Genomic DNA, 18378 nt, shown 5'->3' with positions numbered 1-18378 from the left:
ATATTTCCAGACTGACTAGTCCGTTAAAAAGGTGCCCTCTCTTCATATAATTGTGAACTTCTGTAATGTTAACCTGATAAAGGTGACATTTGGAGAGCCACAGAGTACTGGAAGCTCTTGGCTTCAATGGTTTATTTTATTTTTGGTGTGAAGATGTAACATTAGTTACAAATACAGAGATCAGACACCCCTAGTGCAGTGTGAACTCCGGATGGCTGCCTTGTTCTTTCTCTGCACCCTTCAGTTGCTGGGTTCTGCACTGATCTCCACTGCTTTCCCCCTTCTGTTACAAGTTCATTTTTGTCATTAACACTTGAGTTTCTAATGTGCCCAATAAAGTCAGTTTGTTGAAAAACATCTGACATGTACTTCAGTAATACATGCATTTAACCCTACCAGCAGTGCATGTGGCCTCTTTACCGAGCTGATCTGATCCATTTTGGGTTTTAGACCCTTTGGATGTGGTCTCATGGCATCAGCCATGCCTGAAGCTGTTGGGAGGTTTAAATCAGGCTCAAACTGTACAGGAGATTACTTGGAAGAGAGATCACTGAGACTTTTAGTCAGACTTGTGGCATAGCCTGTAGTCTCTTAATGTCTTTGTTGTGTCCACTTTAAAGTAACTTCTACTTTCAGTTAGGTACCCCTTGAGCAAACTGGAGAGTGGGTTAGAGGAACAAGCTCTCCCATGGAGTGATGTGGCTTTCTTTAGAAATGCAGCTCTCTGTCATTGTCAGGAATTTAGGGAGGGTGTGGTGAAAGACAACACAGAAATTGTGTTTCTGCTAGCACTATCTAAATGAGCACATCACTTTGTTGTAAGTATAATAACATATTTATTTTTTTCTTTGGATGCTTTCTGAAAAGGAAAAAGAGTTTTCATTTTGATTTTACCATAAGGTATCAGTTCCTTTTAGGTTCCTTTGACGTCTCCTATATTTTTTTCCCCACATAAACTGGTCTTTTGTGTCTTGTTTAACAGTTCCTGCAGGTCTGGGATACGCAGTTTGTGCTTTAGGGTTAAATTCTGCTCGCTGCTTTGAAACTATGGCACCTGTTGGCAGAATGCATTGTTAAAAATGACTGCTCTGCCTTTGGACCACACATACAGGTTCCCAGGATGTAGACTGAATGGGAATGAAGGGGTTATTGAGAGAGTCCCTTTGAGCAGTAAAACACTGAGAAGATAGAGTTTTTTCTTCTCTTCTTCATAGCCATCAGAGAATATAGTGTAGCTCCAAAAGCATCAGGACTGAGCAAAGGCTGTTCCTATCCGTTGGAACTGGAGTGCTGTAGGCAGCACTCAGTGGCTCAGGGTGGGGTTCAGCCATGGAGTGTCTGAGTGTAGACCAGCAGATCATCTCCCTCAAAAAACCTGAGGACTAGTCTCTTACTGGCAACCTGTCCCAAACATATGGGACTTCTCTGAGCCTAAGGAAGAGAAGACAGATGCATGCTAGCAAGTGAGTTGTGCTCTCAGAGCTCCCTCCAAGACCCCTGTGCTCTGCAGGGTCCCCTGCTTCAAGCTGTATAGTTGTTGGACATTATTTTGTCCTCAGTTCACAAAGTTACTGCAACTCCCTCTCCCTTGAAGCCAGAGGCAAGTGGCTTCTCCAAGGCCAGCTTTCAAAGCAGTGTCTGTGTAGAAACAGCAGCACTACCGACAAATTCATGGCAAGACAAATCTCCCAGTATCCTAGCATGTGCTCTGTTAAACAAGCCAAGTGGTCCAAGGAAAGCCAAGCCAGTCTTTAAGATGTAGCTGTATGTGATGAGCTGCTTTATGACTTTATTGCCAGCTATCCCTATTTTGACTTACCTCTGCTCACCTTCTGTCCCATTATTCTGTTTGTCATGGCTAAAGGTTGGCGCATGTACTGCCTGTGACGGACTGCAACGGTGCAAAAGCTTTGTCCCATTCTTTTGGAGCATCTGCTGACCTTACCTGAAATCAAGGGGGCTGGCCATGAGGAAGGGGTTCAGGAAGGGAATGAATTGCCATTTCAACTCCTCTTTGTTATGCTGGGTGAATGTCTTTGTCTCTGGGCACTGGGTGAATTACTGGTTATTGAATTGTCAAGAAACGCTGCAGTCCAGGCAACATCTGGGAGCTGAGACCGTGCCAGCAGAGGTGGGCCCTCTCACTAGGAGGGGTGTATCATTGACATTGATATCTCTCTGCATTACTTTCTTGAATGAAAGCCTGCGGTGTTTGAGATCTGAGACTCAGCAGACCCTCATTCCAGTGTAGCCGAATTACTGATCAGTTTTGTGAACCTGAAATATAGCTCATGCCATGTGGCTTCTGCACAGCCCTTGCATGAACCTGGGGAGCAGCTTGGCTCTTAGAAATCAAAGCATTGCTCGCTTATGAGGGCGAGGGCTGGGTCATTTCCTGCCTAGTTACACATTTACCAAGGGGTCTTCACTCGGGTGTTGTAGAGCACTTCCCCAGCTCTTGCTCCCTGGTGCACAAGTGCCTTGGGTTGGAGGGTGAGCCAGTGTGGGTTCCTGGGCAATAGGAAGCCGGGGTAACACTGTTTTCTCCCTGCTGCATGTCTCTGACTCTCTGCAGGGCAGTGGCTAGGCAGAGTCCGGAGAGTTACCAAGGTCAAAGGATTCTGGATTAGTATTTTGGGATCCTGAAGTACAAGAATCAGGCAAGAGCATGAAAGAGGAAGCAGAGAACAAGCACAGTCACCTCATCTTTTCTTTCATCCACGTGGAGAGCAGCTGCTTTGATAAGCTGCATTTTCAGAGGCACATGTGCAAGATCAGAGTTCCAAAGAGGATATGTGACAGGACTAGCCTAGCAGAGCTGAAATCCATCTGGATTGCTTCAGGAACAGTCTGTGACCTATGATAAATGGTGACTGAAGCAAACTATTTATTTCAGAATTGCCCCTGAGCTTTCCTCAGTGGTAAGGAGCTCCCAGGGGGAACAAGGATGAGTTTTCTGCTGGAATTTGGCACGGTTTGTTTTCTTGAGAGCTCGGAGCAAAGCCATCCAGTAACTGCGAGATGACTGGGCAACTATTGTGCTTCTCTCACTTGGTCAGCAGGATTTGCTTCTGCCTGCTTCTCAGCCCACGGAGCTGAAGAAGTAAGAAGAAAGTTGAGTTGCAGTCCTGCGCTTCTCCCAACAACTCTGTGGGTTTCTTCTTTCTCTTTGCAAAACTGGAGCTGGAAATGTCACATTCATAGGAGACTTAATTGCTGTGGAGCCTGCAGCCATGGTTGAAAATATGTGACCTTTCTGGCTTCCAACACAAAATCAGGGACTCAGTTTGGTTTTTCTTTTTGTCTTTTTTTGTTTTTGTGCTTTGGGGGAAGAACAAAGGTGCAGTGCCTGGGGTTGTGAGGTAGGAAGGGAACAAAACACTTGGCTTTGCCTTAGAACTGAGTAAGCAAAGCTGAGCCAAGGTAAGAGGCTATTTGTAAAAGCCCACTCTGGACCAAGCGGGAGCTCTGGCTGAGTCATGTTCACTGCAGTTCTAAGCCATTCTGTCCATGGGGCTTAGAGGAAACTGTCCAGCCCGTGCTGATCACACAATGGTTGGCAGCCTTTGTGTGTTTGGTGTGTTTCTGATCTGTGCTGGAAATACCTGCTTTCCTGAAGTATTTGTGCTGTATTTAGCAATATTCTGGATGGAGACAATGCTGGATTTTTTTTCTGAACATTGCAGTGCTCCGAGCACTGAGTGAGGCACAAAAAGAGAAACATAAGAAATCTTGGTGTTTGTTTGCTTCCTACCTGTTTCCTGTGCATGGCCACTGAGAAACGTTGTGTGTCTTACCTGTGCAGTCACTTCCACTGCTGAACTTTATTTCCTCTGAACATATGGACATGCTCCTGCAGTCCTCTCCTCACCATGTGGGTCCATCTTCATCTCTGTCACCCTTGAAGAGAGCAGTGGCTCTGCAGGCCCTCCCAGCCTGCCTTCCTCCTCACTCAGGTCTTCCCCCTCTTGTCTTTGTTGAGTCTCTCCCTAACTCCTGCTAGGTTTGACTGTGGCCTTGGCCACTGGCCCTTCTCCACCATTTGACTTTTGAATCCTGGGCAGGACTGGAGCAGGAGGGCCTGATGCCTTCCTGCTTTGAAAACACGTGTAGTGTTGTCTTCAGCTGTTTCTGGGACATGGTCTACGTTTGGTTTGGTTTAGCTGTTTGCCAGTCTCGAGTTGGTGTCCCGATCTCCCCGGTGCACTCTGGTGCCCAACCTCTCTGGTGTGGCTGTGTGAGGGACCCAAGCTCCCCTGGCAGGGAGCACGTGTCTGTGCCTTGTGTGTGTGTGTGTGTGTGTACTTGCTAGTGCTGTACCAATAACCACGTGTCACGGCTTGTAACCCCGTGGCAGGCTAACTGCTTTAGCGATGCTGGGATATACAAGGTATGGCACATGGCTCCAAAGGTGGGACGCGTGAAGGCCGTGCGTGCAGAGCGCTTCGGGGACTAGTAAGTAACACACAGTTCTCCGTGGTGTTGTGGCACAGATCCATTTCCTCGCAGTAGGAGGTCGTGTGTCTGTGATGACTGCCATGCCATTAAAGCATGTTTCTCTGTCAAGCGTGAGGGAGGGAGGAAGAGACCCTTCCCCTGAGAGATGTGCCATAAGCTGCGTGCTCTTCCCCGCACATGCAGATCCTTAGCGTGCTGGCAGCGGGCCTTGAGAGGAGACATTGGACTGGCGCTTGCATACTGTCCGTCCCTGCTGCATGCTTGAATGCAACGTATGAAGTGAGTATTGTGCCCGGCCTGGAAGCAAGCTCTTAACAACTTTTTTCTTTTTGCCTTTAGCCCTGATGAAGAATCTTCACAGAAGTTCATTCCCTTTGTCGGGGTGAGTGTTATCTTAGTTACAGTCTCAAACCAGCTAGAATATATCCACAAGTGTTAACCCAAACTTACCTGGTTGCTGGAGTAGAGCAGGAGCATTGGATGCTCTAACATAGAGTGTCAGCATGAACATCTGATGGTTAGATACAACTGCCTGGTATGTAAGCAAACCTCAAAGATCCCTCAAGAAACTACTAGGTGTATTTTACTTCCCAAGCAGCTGGCTCTGAGCAGCTCTTGCTGTGTGACTGCCAGCACTGATGCAGGCACTGTAGCCTTGCTGTTGCCTTGTTCCTGTGATACAGAGAGGAGAGTGTGGTGCTGAAGCACTCTGATCCACAGGCTGTCTTTGCTGCAGAACAAAGCACCTAGTTGATGGAGAATTGCTGCTGGGCCACATGCAGAGGAAGGTGGCGTGTTCTGGAAACCTGATCTCAGGGATCCTGTGCCCAGCATTAATTACCCTGGGTGATTGATTTGGCCAAATTTGCTATTCCAGTGTCAGTCCTCTGTGTGCTTGTCGTGAGCGGTTTCCAGTCCTCATAATATCCCATCCACTTCTGGGAAGTGGAGAGTACATCCCACCAGGGAGATGGTTTATCCCACTGTTAGGTTTGAGTCTGAGGCAGTAACTATTTAATACATTTTATTATGTGTATATGTATTTTGGAATAGTAGTCCCTGGCTTTTCCTCCTGTCTTTATCTTTAAATGTTCCCAGCTCATATGGCCGAGTGCAGAGTATAGACAGGAGTGTGTGTGTGCTTCTGTCAATGTCTTTTGTGCACTGTGTACTTTACCTTTTCTCTCCTCCCTCCCTGTATTTGATCATGCTCTTCAATTAAGTTTTAGGTGTAAAGTCATTGACCTGTGGCCAAAAGGATATCCCCTAACTCTTGTTTAGCTACTGGATGTCCTCTTCACAGTTGTTTTCTGCTCTCTTGTAGCTTCTTTCTCGCGTGCTGACTGTCTTGTTCTGCCTTCTCTGTGTTAAGCTGACTTGTGTGCATTTTTTTTCCTGTCAGTGCATCAGAGCTAATCTGAAATCCCAAGGTGTTTAAAGACCTTAGTCTCCCTTGCCCTCAGGCTGACCCTGCTTTCTCTCTGGTGTCTCTTCAGAGTGAGAGTGTCTCTGCAGTGCTCCTGTGACGACAATCTACTTTTGTTTGTTGAAGGAAGATGTCTTGCTAAAGTAGAGAGACACCTTCCTGATTTGTTGCCTGCTGATGAGCTTTGCTGTGATCTTGTCAACTGCAGTTGCTGGTGAAGAACTGTTGTTACGAAACAGCTGTTTCACCTTTCCCAATAACAGGAAAAGCCCAGAAGGGCTGGGAAGCGCCTGGACTGTGGCTGCTAGGCTGGCTCTGCAAAGCTTTTCTTCGGGGCTGATTTAGTTCAGTGCTATGTGCAAGTAAATGGGGCTCAGAGCGTTTGTCCAGTTGGTCTAAAACGATCACTGTCCTGACTTTATCAATGCTTTTCCAGTCTGGATTTGATTGTCTGAAAGTGGGAAGAGTGAACAGTTCTGTTGTGTGCGTAACACCACCAACCTCCAAAAAAACTTGCCTTGAAATTAGAGACTGGCTTCCTATGTTGGCTAGTGGTGTGGATCAAATCAGTGCTGTTTATTCTTGCTTCTGAAGTGTTCCTGACACAGTAATTCCCCATGAGACGCATCTGAAGAGACTCTGAAAGGCCAGTTTCAGGTGTCTCACAAAGTCTGAGGCTGAACATGAACACCAAAGCTCTTCCCCTCAGCTGCAGCCTCCCTGGAGCTGTTGGCCAAGGAAGAGAGGGAGCCAGTGACATTTGGGTTTGTGAATCATGACATTGGCTGGACTCTGTTGGCTTTTGTGGTGCAAACATTGATGTCCTGCAGTTGAGTTGTGCACAGTCTTTGACCCAGAAGTGAGCAGGGCAGTGCTGTGCTGCTCAGCCAGGCTCTGAAGTGATGGGAGCGGAGCCTCACGAAGAGCCAGTCGGACTTGAAAGCCGGGGTCAGGTGGTGAGGCTGTATGGTCACACTGCTGTGCCAACAGCCTGTTGTCAGGAGAGTTAACAGGATGTGCCTCCTTCCTGAAAGGAAAGCAGGCTGGCTGCTGTGGAGGAGGATTCCTGGATGTTCCTGCATGGAGGCATTGTTGGGACTGCAGCCGTCTCAAGTGCCTCCCTGAGTAGAGGGAAGTGTTTAACCTTGTCTTCCTTCCATACATCTGAACTCAAACATCTTCAGTCAGCCAGCAAGGGGGAAAAGGCCAGATCTGGCTTGCAGATCAAGGTGACTGTAGGCAGTTTTCTGTGTTGTTTGTTCTTCCCCTAACTCTCCTGCCTTTTCCTGCTCACAGCTAGTTACAGTCTGTGAAACATCCTCGTGGTGTTTAATACACACAGCACAAATGGCTGCCAGGCTTCAGAGCCTGATATGTTGCCCTTTGGATGGAGGCTGACCAAACTGAGCTGCAGCCTCATCCCAAGCTAGTGGCCCCTTAGGGAGCTTCTGCACATGCTGCTGAGTTCATGGTGGCTTTTCCAAGATGGGAGCTAACAGAGAAGCCACCAGAGAGCGTGACAGATTTCCAAGATCTAGTGTTCACATACACCACCACTGCCCCCTCCCCAAACGGTGCAAAGTTTTTGCTTCTAATTATTAGGTCCTTTTTCTTGATCCCCTAGCACAGAAATATGCTCCCTAGAGATGTTGTCTAGACATGGTAATGTCTGAACTTCACCATCTTCTGTTTTCAAGTCAAATAGACATCATTTCTTAGTCTAAAGCAGGTTTTATTGACTTGAGATTGCTTTGCAGCTATTTCCCATTTGTCAGCATTTAGGGTAGACATTAGCCTTGGATACATGTTTTTTAAGGACCTTAAGAAGGGTCTTTGCAGTGTTAAGAGTAATGAACCCTGTGCACCCTAGCAGACTATCGCTACAGAAGGTGTCTGCTTTCATATTGTCAAGGGTCATTTTGTCTTCCTAGGCATAGTGTGTTCTTGGGAGCTTGTGTTTGTAGCATGCTCTGTTCCACAAATGATTGTCAGTGGCGTTTAACATTAACCTAAACATACTAGCTGGTGGCTGCCTATATCAGAACACATTGGTATCCCTATTACATTGTGACTGGGATCATTCTGACCTGTCCATGTGATGGTTTATTCATGGCTGTGCCCACAGGCTTTGCCAGGAGATTTATCTTCTTTGCCAGACACCCCTCTTGTTTGGAGACTAGAAAACTCTGATGAGAAACTGTACTTCGTTGCTTTTGTGGTTTCCTAACAAACCCCAACTATGCTGCACCCTAGAAGTGGCTGCAGTTGTGTGGTGGAATATATGATGTCTGTAATTGGCAGGTGCATCAAAGCAGTGCTAAAGGGATATTTATGTTCCTGTCTTCTCCCTACCCTGTTCCCACAGGTGTCACAGGCAGTGTAGTTGTCATAGCCTGGGGCTGATGTTGGGCTATTGAGGGCTGTGCAGGTCTGTAACAGCTCCATAGGATCTGCGCTGTCTTTTGTATAGGTCAGGGAAGGGTTGTGGGCTGGTATGGTTTGGCTGGACACTGCTGGGACCTGCACAGCTCTTGGAAGACTCTACTTTTTAACATACTTTTACACTACTCTTACTGCAGAGACAGTGCCAAGGAGGTGTAGGGATGAGCTTAGTTTGGGGGTTGGGGATTCCTGAAATCAGAGGACTCCTCTTTCATAGAGCTCTTCTGTTTTACCCCCTCCAGGTGGTGAAGGTTGGAATAGTGGAACAATCTTCTGCAACGTCAGGTAACAGACATCTTGTGTGTGCTTTCTGTGTCATACAGGTGGTGGGAGCCTGACTTCACAGGCTGAACCAGCTTGTACTATACTGACACCTCGGAGTTTTGTAAGGTGGAATTGGATTTTATTAGTTCCCAGTTCTGCTGCCTTGACTCCCAGCAGCTGTCCTCAGAAAGAGAGGCCTCTCTCTTTCAAGAGGCCCTTTTTCTTGTTACTTTCCAAGGAGCTTCAGGCCAGCTGAAATTCCCACACCCTCATCAAGGGAAGCTACGCATACATGTGGGCAAACACCCATTTGTCTTATGTGTGTTCTCAATGAGATGGATTGACCGCTGCGATTACCTGAGGTTCCTGTTCCAAACTGAGAAGGCAGTTCACTGGAAGTTCCTGCCTGTCACCCTACACTGGGCTCAACTGCCTGGTAAAATCAATCTCAAACTTGTGCCTAACACTGGGAACTCCAGGATAGGCAACTAGTTTGACAATCTGACAACAAATTTAGACCCATTTTTTTAATGGAGGAATGCAAAGCTGATTTACATGATACTGCCTGATTACACACGTGGACATGGGGTGGTGCCATTTTATCAATGTGAACTTTTCTTCTCCTTCACACACACTACCAGGCAGGAATGGCTTTTTTCCTCATCTGTTGGGATTGTTTTTATTAAACCCAGATTCCTCTGGCCTGAGTTACACACAGGTTTGTGTGTAGAGCCAGCCCTCTGTGGGCCACTCCTTGCTGCCACACTGCTCCCACCATCCTGAAGGGCCATCATGAAGGGAATGATGCCTTGGTTGTAGAGGGTTGGAAGCAGGGGGAATGGGGAGATCCCTGTGACCAGCCCAGAGATACAGGATTCTCCAAGAGTCAGAGACTGGTACTGCCCTGCAGGGGAGGATTCCCCTGGACTCTGACCATGCAGGAGGCTCAAAGTCAGCTGGGGGCAAACCCTAGGAGCACAGATGCCAGGTGGGGACCCCAGAGGAGTGTGAATGTCTCTGCTTGGCTCTTACCCAAACATAGAAAGTCCTGTGGTTTAAGTGTGGAGGCAGTCAGAACTTCTGGGCAGGCTGATCTCTGGATTGAGTCTGAACAAAACCTGTGCAGCAGGAGCATGGGCAAAGAGGCTGAGCTATCCCAGCATGCGTGTGCTGGGCTGTGAGACAAACCCAAACAAACAGTTGGACTTCTTTTCTGCAAGGTGACTCCGATGACGCAGCTCCCTCAAGCTCCAGTGTCCTTTCTTCTACCCCACCTTCTGTGTCTCCTGCTGTGAAAGAAGCCTCCCCCACACCACCTTCCTCACCGTCTGTTACAGGCAGCTTCTCATCCTCCAGGTAAAGCATGTTTTGTCTCCTTACACCTCCCTTGGCTGTCTTATCTAACATAAACATGAGAGAGGCAAACTCTTCTAAAGGAAAACCCCTAGCTCTGCTTTCTTCCTCTCCAGCAAACACTTAAAGTCATCACCTTTCCCCTTCACTGCTTTTGCCTCTGGAGGGACTGTGTCCTTGCTGTCCTACAGGGAGCTGAGGAGGGCAGAGGGATCTTGTACCCAATGGGAAAGCTGTACTTCTCAAGGACAGACATGTTTGCTCTAGAAGGGGCGGCTTTGTTTCTGATAGTTTGGCAGAAACCCTGATTCTGATGAGCCATTGTGGCAGCCTGTTTGGGAAGGTTTGTGTTCTCCATCTGCTGGTATTTTCCCTTTGAGGCTGGATTCTCCTGGGGAGATGTGTAGCCAAGTACCAACCCACACGTGGGTGCTAGCCTAATCCTTCATGATTCTTATGTTTTTAAGGGCCAAGTGACTCTGTAGAAGGAGCAGGCTTTTTCTCTGTGAGGGGAGAGCTAACAGTTGTAAGGTGGCATAGTGGGATTACATTTCCCATTCATGCATGCGCCTGAAAGCATATCAGAACAGCAAGGGGATGGCACCTATAAGCAATGTGAAGCTCTGACTTAGCTGAATTTTTTAGGGGTGAAGGGAGGAGACCACTAGAAAACCACCAGTAAAAAATTGCCCTGGCCATTTTGTTGCCGCACAAAATGATGGTGTAGCTGCGTGACGCTTTGTGTGCAGTTCTGGTACCCAGAAGCACGTGGTGAAGTTAAAGGTTCAGGAGAGCACAGGCAACACAATCAAGGGGATAGAGCAGCAGCCTTGTGAGGGGAGACTAGAAGCACTTGGACTCTGAAGTTTGGAGGAGGAGGGGGCAGAGGCAGGATTTCCAACTCTGGGAATCCAGTACTTTTTGTTTGCATGCTGTTGTGGTAAAATCATTAAGAAATGGGGAAATTTAGGTTCAGTGCTGTTCCATCTCCACTGATCTGTATGTGACAGCGCAGGCAGGGGATGGAGGGTGACCCAGACATTAAAACTACATGTTTAACTGAGGATGAAACAGAAAATCCTGCCTAGGCATAGCGAACATTAAGATGCTTTGTCTTTACAACTGAGATGAGAAATGTGATGTAAAGGAGCTTTGAAATCCAAAGCTGCATTTCCAAAACATCATTCTTAAAGAATCTCACTTCTGAAATTGCCCTGAGAAACCAAAACCTGGTTTTGTCAATCCAAGATAAACTCTACTTTGCATCTTGCTTCAACTGAATAAATGGCAAAGGGAATTATTTGCTGAGAGGACCTTAACAATGAGCTGTCCTTGTTTTACCATGAGAGTTTGTTATTACACAGACAGTATAGAGGGCTGCATATTTCCTTCAAAATCACACATTCATCTTCCTTAACAATTGGCATTTCTCAAACAGAGGATACAGACTGATAAATACATTTAGTTTTTTGTCTGGTACTTGCATACTATTCAACACTGTCATTGTGTAGGAAGAAGCATAGGCTGTTAACCATAGCACTGCTGAATGACAAAACCCCTGCTCCACTCAGGGTTGGTTAGTGAGAGGCAGGGGCAGGCAAGGGGTGGAATTTCCCATTTCTGGGGGAAATTCCCTTTTCTGGCTCAAGGGGGGCTGGCAGCGTGTTTTGGTGATGCATGTCTGTTACCACATGATGCGCAGGAGTTTTCAACAGCAGATCATGTCCTGGAATCTGCCACTGTTTAGCAAATACCACAGGACTGGCAGAGCATTTTCCCAGGAATTCCCCAGGCCACAGCAGGAACATGGGGCAGGTTGCCCCATGCCAACTCCCTTAGAGAGACCTAGGGAGAGCAGTGGTCCTGTGTGACCTGGTCAGGCATCTGGACAGGAAGGAAAGCAGCTGGTGACAGGAATTACTCATGTATATAGGAAATGGAAGCAACTCAGGCTGGGAACTGAGTGCCTGATGTTCAGGGACCCACCACCTCTTTGTTTGCCCCAGTGTGGAGATGATTTTGGCAGTGCTGCACCTGGCCAGAGTCATTCACTCATCAGTGCTCAGGAGGCAGCAGCAAGGTGCTTACAGCCACTCTTCCCCACTCAACAACTGGAACTGATCTGGGCCACTTCAGGAGCTGCCTTTGCTGGCTGAGTCACTGAACTCGTTGTCACGTTAGAAAACTGCTTGTCTCTCCCTTTCCTGCTGTTCATACCTGTGGCCGTGCAGCAGGTTAGCTTGTCTCAGCTCGTTGCAGTTCTGTGTTGCCAAGCCAATGCCACCATGCACCATCATGCAGGCTGCATCGCTGAGAGATGACTTGAGCTTTTGTCATCATCGAGTCTCACTATGAAAAATTGCTGCCTGATTTCCCAGAGAGCCAGGTGCTTGTCCTCTGGCCATCTGGTCAGGAACAGCAACCACTCTGAAAAAACAGGTGGGAACTCTGCTGAGTGCTTTGCAGAGATTACCTTCTTGTCTTGCTTTCCAGCCAGAGCCTTGGTGCTGAGTTGATGGGCCTGCAAGTGGATTACTGGATTGCAGCACCACTCATGGACAGAAAGAGAGACCCGGAGAAGAAGGACCCCTCCACTACCAAAAACACACTGAAATGCACTTTCCGGTCCCTCCAGGTCAGCAGGTTACCGGCCAGCGGTGAGATTGCCACCACTCCAACAATGTCCATGACCGTTGTGACAAAAGAGAAGAACAAGAAAGGTAAGGTGGACACGTTTACTGTTGCCAAAGGCCAAGAATGCAGTGCTGCTCTCCCTGTTCAGCTGTTCCAGAGCTGCCTGACTTGTCAGTCTTGCATTACAGCACCTTAGTCACATTTTTATCCCCAAAATCCTAGGCCGTCTGTAGATGAGAACTGACTGCATAAGGTAATAGAGTTTGAAAGGGTGGTTCCTCTCTGTGCTGTAAAAAAGGGACGTGTTCACCTTCACAGCTGAATGGCTGAGATGTGTAGCCCAAAAGAACAAAGGTGAGGACAGAGGGAGGACATTTGTGGGTGGCTGTGCAGAAAGCCAGGAGGTACGCTGCTCTGGACCGCTTCCCTGTGTTCCTTGTGAGCCTGCTGGTGCTGGTTTGAGGTGTTGGATTAGGTAGAAGGCAGCTTGTGCCCCTGACCCAGAGTCGGGGCAGACCCTGCAGCCTGTACAGCTCTCTGCTCTGGTCTCTCCTCTGCCACATGACAGAGGTGCAGACAGGGGCAGGACATCTGTGCATCCCATCGTGTTACAGCGTTACGGAAGCAGCCCCAGCAGAGATGTTTTGCTGGATTTGATGTGGTGTCCTCATGGTAAAATACCACTGTGACAGCTGCACAGACACACCAGCCAGACCTGCCAAGCTGTTGCTAGATGCGTGTGTACATACAAGAGGTGTTGTTACTCAGAGGAGGGTTGCCGCAATGTAAGTTCTTCTACATGAGCTCTTATGTTCTTGCACAGAGTGCTTTTTGGGGCAAAAGGAGGTTGAATAGAAATGCTCTTATTGAAAAGCCTCATGTTAACTTTTAACTTTTAATCTTTTGCTTTAAAAGCCATGGCTTTGAGTTTCTTTTTCTTTAAAAAAGGCATTTTAAATGTCAGTAATTCTGTATTTGCTCCTGGCCTTAGTAATGCGAAACATACTGGAAATTGAGAACAGCTCTGCAGAGGAACGTTTTCAAAGAAGTAGCAAGGCAGTTCCGTACCTATATTTGACTGCCAGTAGCTGTCCTTCACAAATCTTCCTGCCCATGGGCCTGGGAGGCACTCCTGGTGGAAGCAGGGGTTCTGGAGGCTCTGAGAGGCCAGTAGAGCCAGTGGCTGCAGGACATGGGTACATAACCCTGCCACCAGGTCACCACTGGGCCAGCATAGCTGTGGTACTGCCGATACCAGCACTCCCACCCCTGACCACACACTTTAAGAGGCCTGTCTATGGGTGAAGCAATCCTGAGACACTCAAAGTGGTCTTCACTGGGATGGGCCCACAGCCAGCGTTCAACACCACCAGATTTCATGGAGCCAGTTTGTACTGGCTCTTTGCTTGTGCATTTGGACAGTTCTCAGGGAACTGGAACCTTTTCAGCTCTGGTAACACCACCATCTGCCCGTAGCTTGCAGTCCCTCCTGCTCTCCAGGTGTCTGCAGCCCAGCTCACCTTGGGCTGCTGTTACTGCAGCCAACAGAGCTGGCTGGAGGCCGTGTGCAGTGGTGTGGGACTCCCCCTAGGTGGTGCGGCCGCCCGGCAGATCCCACCAGCCCAGCACAGGGCACCAACTGGGGACCGCTACAGATGCCGCTCCTTTCTCTGCTGTCCCAGCAGAGCCGCAGGAGTTACCCGGAAGGTGCCCTTTGGAGCCTGGTTTTGAGCTGGGAATGCTGAAAATGTCCATGTGCGCAGGTGACAGTGCCAAGCACTGCCACAGTGAAACTCCTGCTAACCAAGGATCACTCCAGGAGTTAAAATTAGGGCTAGAATTTTAAGACCCAAATGTAAAAACCCAAACAAGTCTTGGTGCAGCTCCTGTGAGTGTCAGAGATTCATTGTATGCCCGTTTGATTTTCTTCCAGTGATGTTTTTGCCCAAGAAAACAAAAGACAAGGAGGTTGAGTCAAAGAGCCAGTGTATCGAAGGAATCAGCAGGTTGATTTGCACAGCGAAGCATCAGCAGAACATGCTGCGGGGTAAGTGCAGTGCTTGCACCCCATCGAGGCTCAGCTGGTAACCTTGCTCTCCAGGCAAAGGGCTGACCTGGTGTCCTGCACCATGCTCTGGAGCCAGTGTAATGGGGATGTTCCTGGGGAACAACCCTGGATGTGTCCAGCATGGGGGAATCCTTTAATAGGTCTGGGATGTGGGAAAATCCTCCCTTACCTAGGAACTCCTCTGAACTAGTGCCCTGGATAAGGACAGGGGCTGGACTGGGCTCCATTCCCCTCCCTGTCATTCTCTGTTCCCCTTGCATGTTTGGGAAGTGACAGCAGAGAGCAGCAAGTGTGTGGTTGCTCCTCTAGGCAGGACTCTGGCACAAAAACACACCACAGCAGGAGCTGTATGTGCATCTTGCAGGCAGACCAACCTAAAGTGGCTGTCAGTGGAGCTGTGCATCCAGGATCAAAAATATCCCTGTATCCTATGCAGTTGATAATCCCCACCACTGCTAACAGCAGAGGGATCTGTGGAGGTCACCTCCTTAATCCTGGCCCAGCCTATGTGAGACTGGTGAGCATGAGAAGTGGTCACAGAACATGTGCCACCTCTTCAGGAGATGCAGATCTCCTGGCTAAGAGTGCCAGTGAGGAGAAACTGATGTCCATCTCTGCAAGAGTGCATTTGCATTCCCAGAAAATGGAATGTGTTCAGGAAATTTGAGAAATCAGATCGGGTGACACTGAAATCAGCAGTCTGCAGAGCTCCAGTGTCAGTGAGCGATGCTGGAACAACAATCTGAGCTGTTTTCCATAAACCTGGTCTGCTCTGGAGCCTTTCTCCCCCATGTGTGCACTATTTACAGTGACAGCGGTGGGGTGGCCAGGCAGAGCAGCGCGTACCAGGCCTCCCTCTGCCGACCTTAGCGGCCTTCCAATACCTGAAGGGCCTACAAGAAAGCTGGGGAAGGACTTTTCATAAGGGCAGTTAATGACAAAACAAAGGGAAATGGGTTTAAACTGAAAGAGGGCAGGTTTAGATTAGATATTAGGAAGAAGTTCTTCACTGTGAGGGTGGTCAGACACTGGAACAGGTTGCCCAGAGAAGCTGTGGCTGCTCCTCCCTGGAAGTGTTCAAGGCCAGGCTGGATGAGGCTTTGAGCAACCTGGTCTAGTGGAAGGTGTCCCTGCTGATGGCAGGGGGGTTGGAACTGGATGAGCTTTAAGGTCCCTTCCAACCCAAACCATTCTATGATTCTATGACTGCAGGGAGGTTTCTAGCAAAGCTGGTTTGAGCTGGCCACTTTCATTCAGTATTTTCTAACTCTCCTCTCTTTTTCCCCTCCCCTGCAGTCCTGATCGACGGGGTGGAGTGGAACGACGTCAAGTTCTTTCAGCTGGCAGCACAGTGGTCCTCTCATGTCAAGCACTTTCCCATCTGCATATTTGGACACTCCAAATCTAACTTCTAGCCATGCTCGGCCGAGGGACCCTCTGTCCGTCCCGGGGACTGCACACCAGGAGCCAGGAATTGCGTGCCAACTCTGACTCGCGTCGCTCTGCCCTCTCCTGCAGAATTAATTACAGATGTGCTTGGATTACTTTTGAATTACTTTTTTCTATTAACTCTTTAAGTTTACTACAAGGGAAAGAAACCCCTTTAAACAAAGGCAAAAAAACCCAGTCTTAAATATAGATGTGCTGACAACGTGAAGTTGTGGGGGAGTTGGCAGGAGCAGGCAACCTGCCCAAGAACACCTACCACTTACGAGCAGATAGCTGAATAACTCCACTGCTTATTAACCTGAGACCTCATTGGTGTGAGTGGACTGGGGGAGCCGTGGATCAGCTCAAATGGATTTTCTGGAAGATCATGTGCGCTACAGTACGTTTGACCCCCTCCCTCTGTATTTCTAGGGAAAAAAGATGGCCAGTCTTTCTTCCTGCTGCCAAAGGACGAGAGATCAGCGAGTCTGGAAGGAATTCAACTGTCCAGTTTGAAAAACAAACCACTTACCTAGCTAGGGAAGTCTGGAGAGGAGAGCCTCTTCTGAGTGTGGAGTCTGCCACAGGGACGGGCAGGTGCTTGTGCTGAAGCGACGCCTCAGGAGGGTTGGGCAGGAACAGGAATTAGGGAAACACGGGGTGTAAGGAAACTCCAGTGTCCCAGGTCTGTGACAATGACCAAACTGAGCCAGTCACAATGTCCTTGCAGCTGGCAGTGCTGCTGAGGGACACCGCATCAGTGGGGTCACCGCTATTTACATACTCACAACCGATTATTTACCTGTCAATAAAACCTCGTCCAGCCTCTAAAGGGAAAGGATTTTTTTAACAGCTGCAGATTTTTTTTAATGCTTTCTTAAAAAAAAAAAAAAAAAGAAAAAGAAAAAATAAGAGGGGAAAAAAAAAAATAAATTGCCAAAAAAATAAACCCAGGAAGATGAGCCGTTGTCTGTGAAGCGATACATCACTGTAGTGGCTGGACTGGGAACCAGCTGCCTTCCCGTCCATCTGTCAAACCGCACACGGTGAGGTAGCGTGGGCTGCTTTATCTGCTGCCTTTCTCCTGCCCTGGCCACGCTGTGCTCCCCACAGCCTGCTGCCATCCCCCCCGTGCACCTCCCCAGGCTGGGTGCAGACCGTCTGGCTTCAGGGCTGCTGCAGGAGTGCATTTTCACCATGCCCTTGAACCACCCATTACCTCTCCTCATAGGGACTGAGAAACTATAACAAAAATGAGGGGTGCTGGTGGTGGACAGCCTCCCACAGGCTGCTCTGTGTAGGTGGATATGTTGTCCTTCACCTTCTGCTTTCTGAGTATTCCTCCTCACGGGCATTTCTCTGTGGATTGCATCCCTTGCCCTGCAGGATATGCATTGCCTATGGGTTGAGGCTTTGCCAGGGGTTTCAGCCCCAAGGTGTGGTGGGATGTGAGAGAGGATGAAGCCAGCCAGGTTCTTTGTCCACCTCAGGCAGCAAGATGTCCTGCGAGATGGAGGAATCGGAGGAGTGAAGTTTTGAGGTGTCTAGCTCCGGCTGCACTTGTGCTCACTTTGTACACCTCACTGCTGCTGCCAGGGATGCTCGGGGTGCTGGGACAAGGGGGTGCGCTTACAAGGAGACATTGTGACAAGCCACAGGTCCGGGCAGCTCTGGGTGCTGTGGCCTTTTGCTCCAGGCTTCCCAAAGTGTGCCTGGGAGGGACTGGGAGCAGGTGGCAGCTGGGGTTAGAAGCTGGGCGTGCTTGCTGTGTGGGACAACAGCCACCTCTGGCATTTCAGGGTAAGGGACGGAAGGTTTTGATGGGGTCTTTTTGTGTCCCACCCTTGTGGGGCAGACCAGGCTCTGTGGGCGTTTCCAGAAGGCACTTTCCAAGGGCAGTGATGCTTTTGCTTTTGTTTTTGTCTGAATCCTTACCCTTGGGTTTTTAAAGGCTTGGGGAACGTGCTTTACCCTGCTTGGCACAGGGACTGCCTGGTTTGTTTTGAGCAGGACAGTGGTGGTGTGTGCTGTTCGGCCTTTTCCTGCTTTTTGAAGGGTTATTAGGCGAGAGCGTGGTCCCTGCTGGATCTAGTGCCTGTTGCAGCTCACAGCATGGGCTGCTTCACCAACTCTCATTTCCTGAAACCCTTTCCCAGCACAAATGCAACCTACTTGGCCAGGGACTGGGTGTTCCCTTCAGACCACGCTGGGGAGGAGGACATGGTCCCACACCCGGTGGCACGCTGCTGGGCTGGCCATACTGCGTTTCTTCCCGCAGTCCTGCGGGCAGGTCTGCCTGCCGTCT

General features: G+C 48.9%; 1 protein-coding gene across 1 annotated transcript in view; it reads left to right on the top strand.

Annotated features, from left to right (window-relative positions):
- Window positions 1-16598, top strand: part of PACS2 (phosphofurin acidic cluster sorting protein 2) — a 48920-nt gene extending 32322 nt beyond the window's left edge. Inside the window, exons 20-25 of the mRNA XM_029085202.1 lie at window positions 4798-4840; window positions 8569-8611; window positions 9811-9946; window positions 12437-12663; window positions 14511-14624; window positions 15942-16598. Of these exons, the coding sequence (XP_028941035.1) occupies window positions 4798-4840; window positions 8569-8611; window positions 9811-9946; window positions 12437-12663; window positions 14511-14624; window positions 15942-16060 (682 nt within the window). The 3' untranslated portion in view covers window positions 16061-16598. The remainder of the gene's footprint in view (window positions 1-4797; window positions 4841-8568; window positions 8612-9810; window positions 9947-12436; window positions 12664-14510; window positions 14625-15941) is intronic.
- The last annotated feature ends 1780 nt before the right edge of the window (window positions 16599-18378 follow it).

Source organism: Antrostomus carolinensis, unplaced genomic scaffold (assembly GCF_000700745.2).
Source record: "Antrostomus carolinensis isolate BGI_N321 unplaced genomic scaffold, ASM70074v2 scaffold19325, whole genome shotgun sequence".
NCBI classification, from domain to species: Eukaryota; Metazoa; Chordata; class Aves; order Caprimulgiformes; family Caprimulgidae; genus Antrostomus; species Antrostomus carolinensis.
This window is presented reverse-complemented; position numbering and strand designations above follow the sequence as displayed.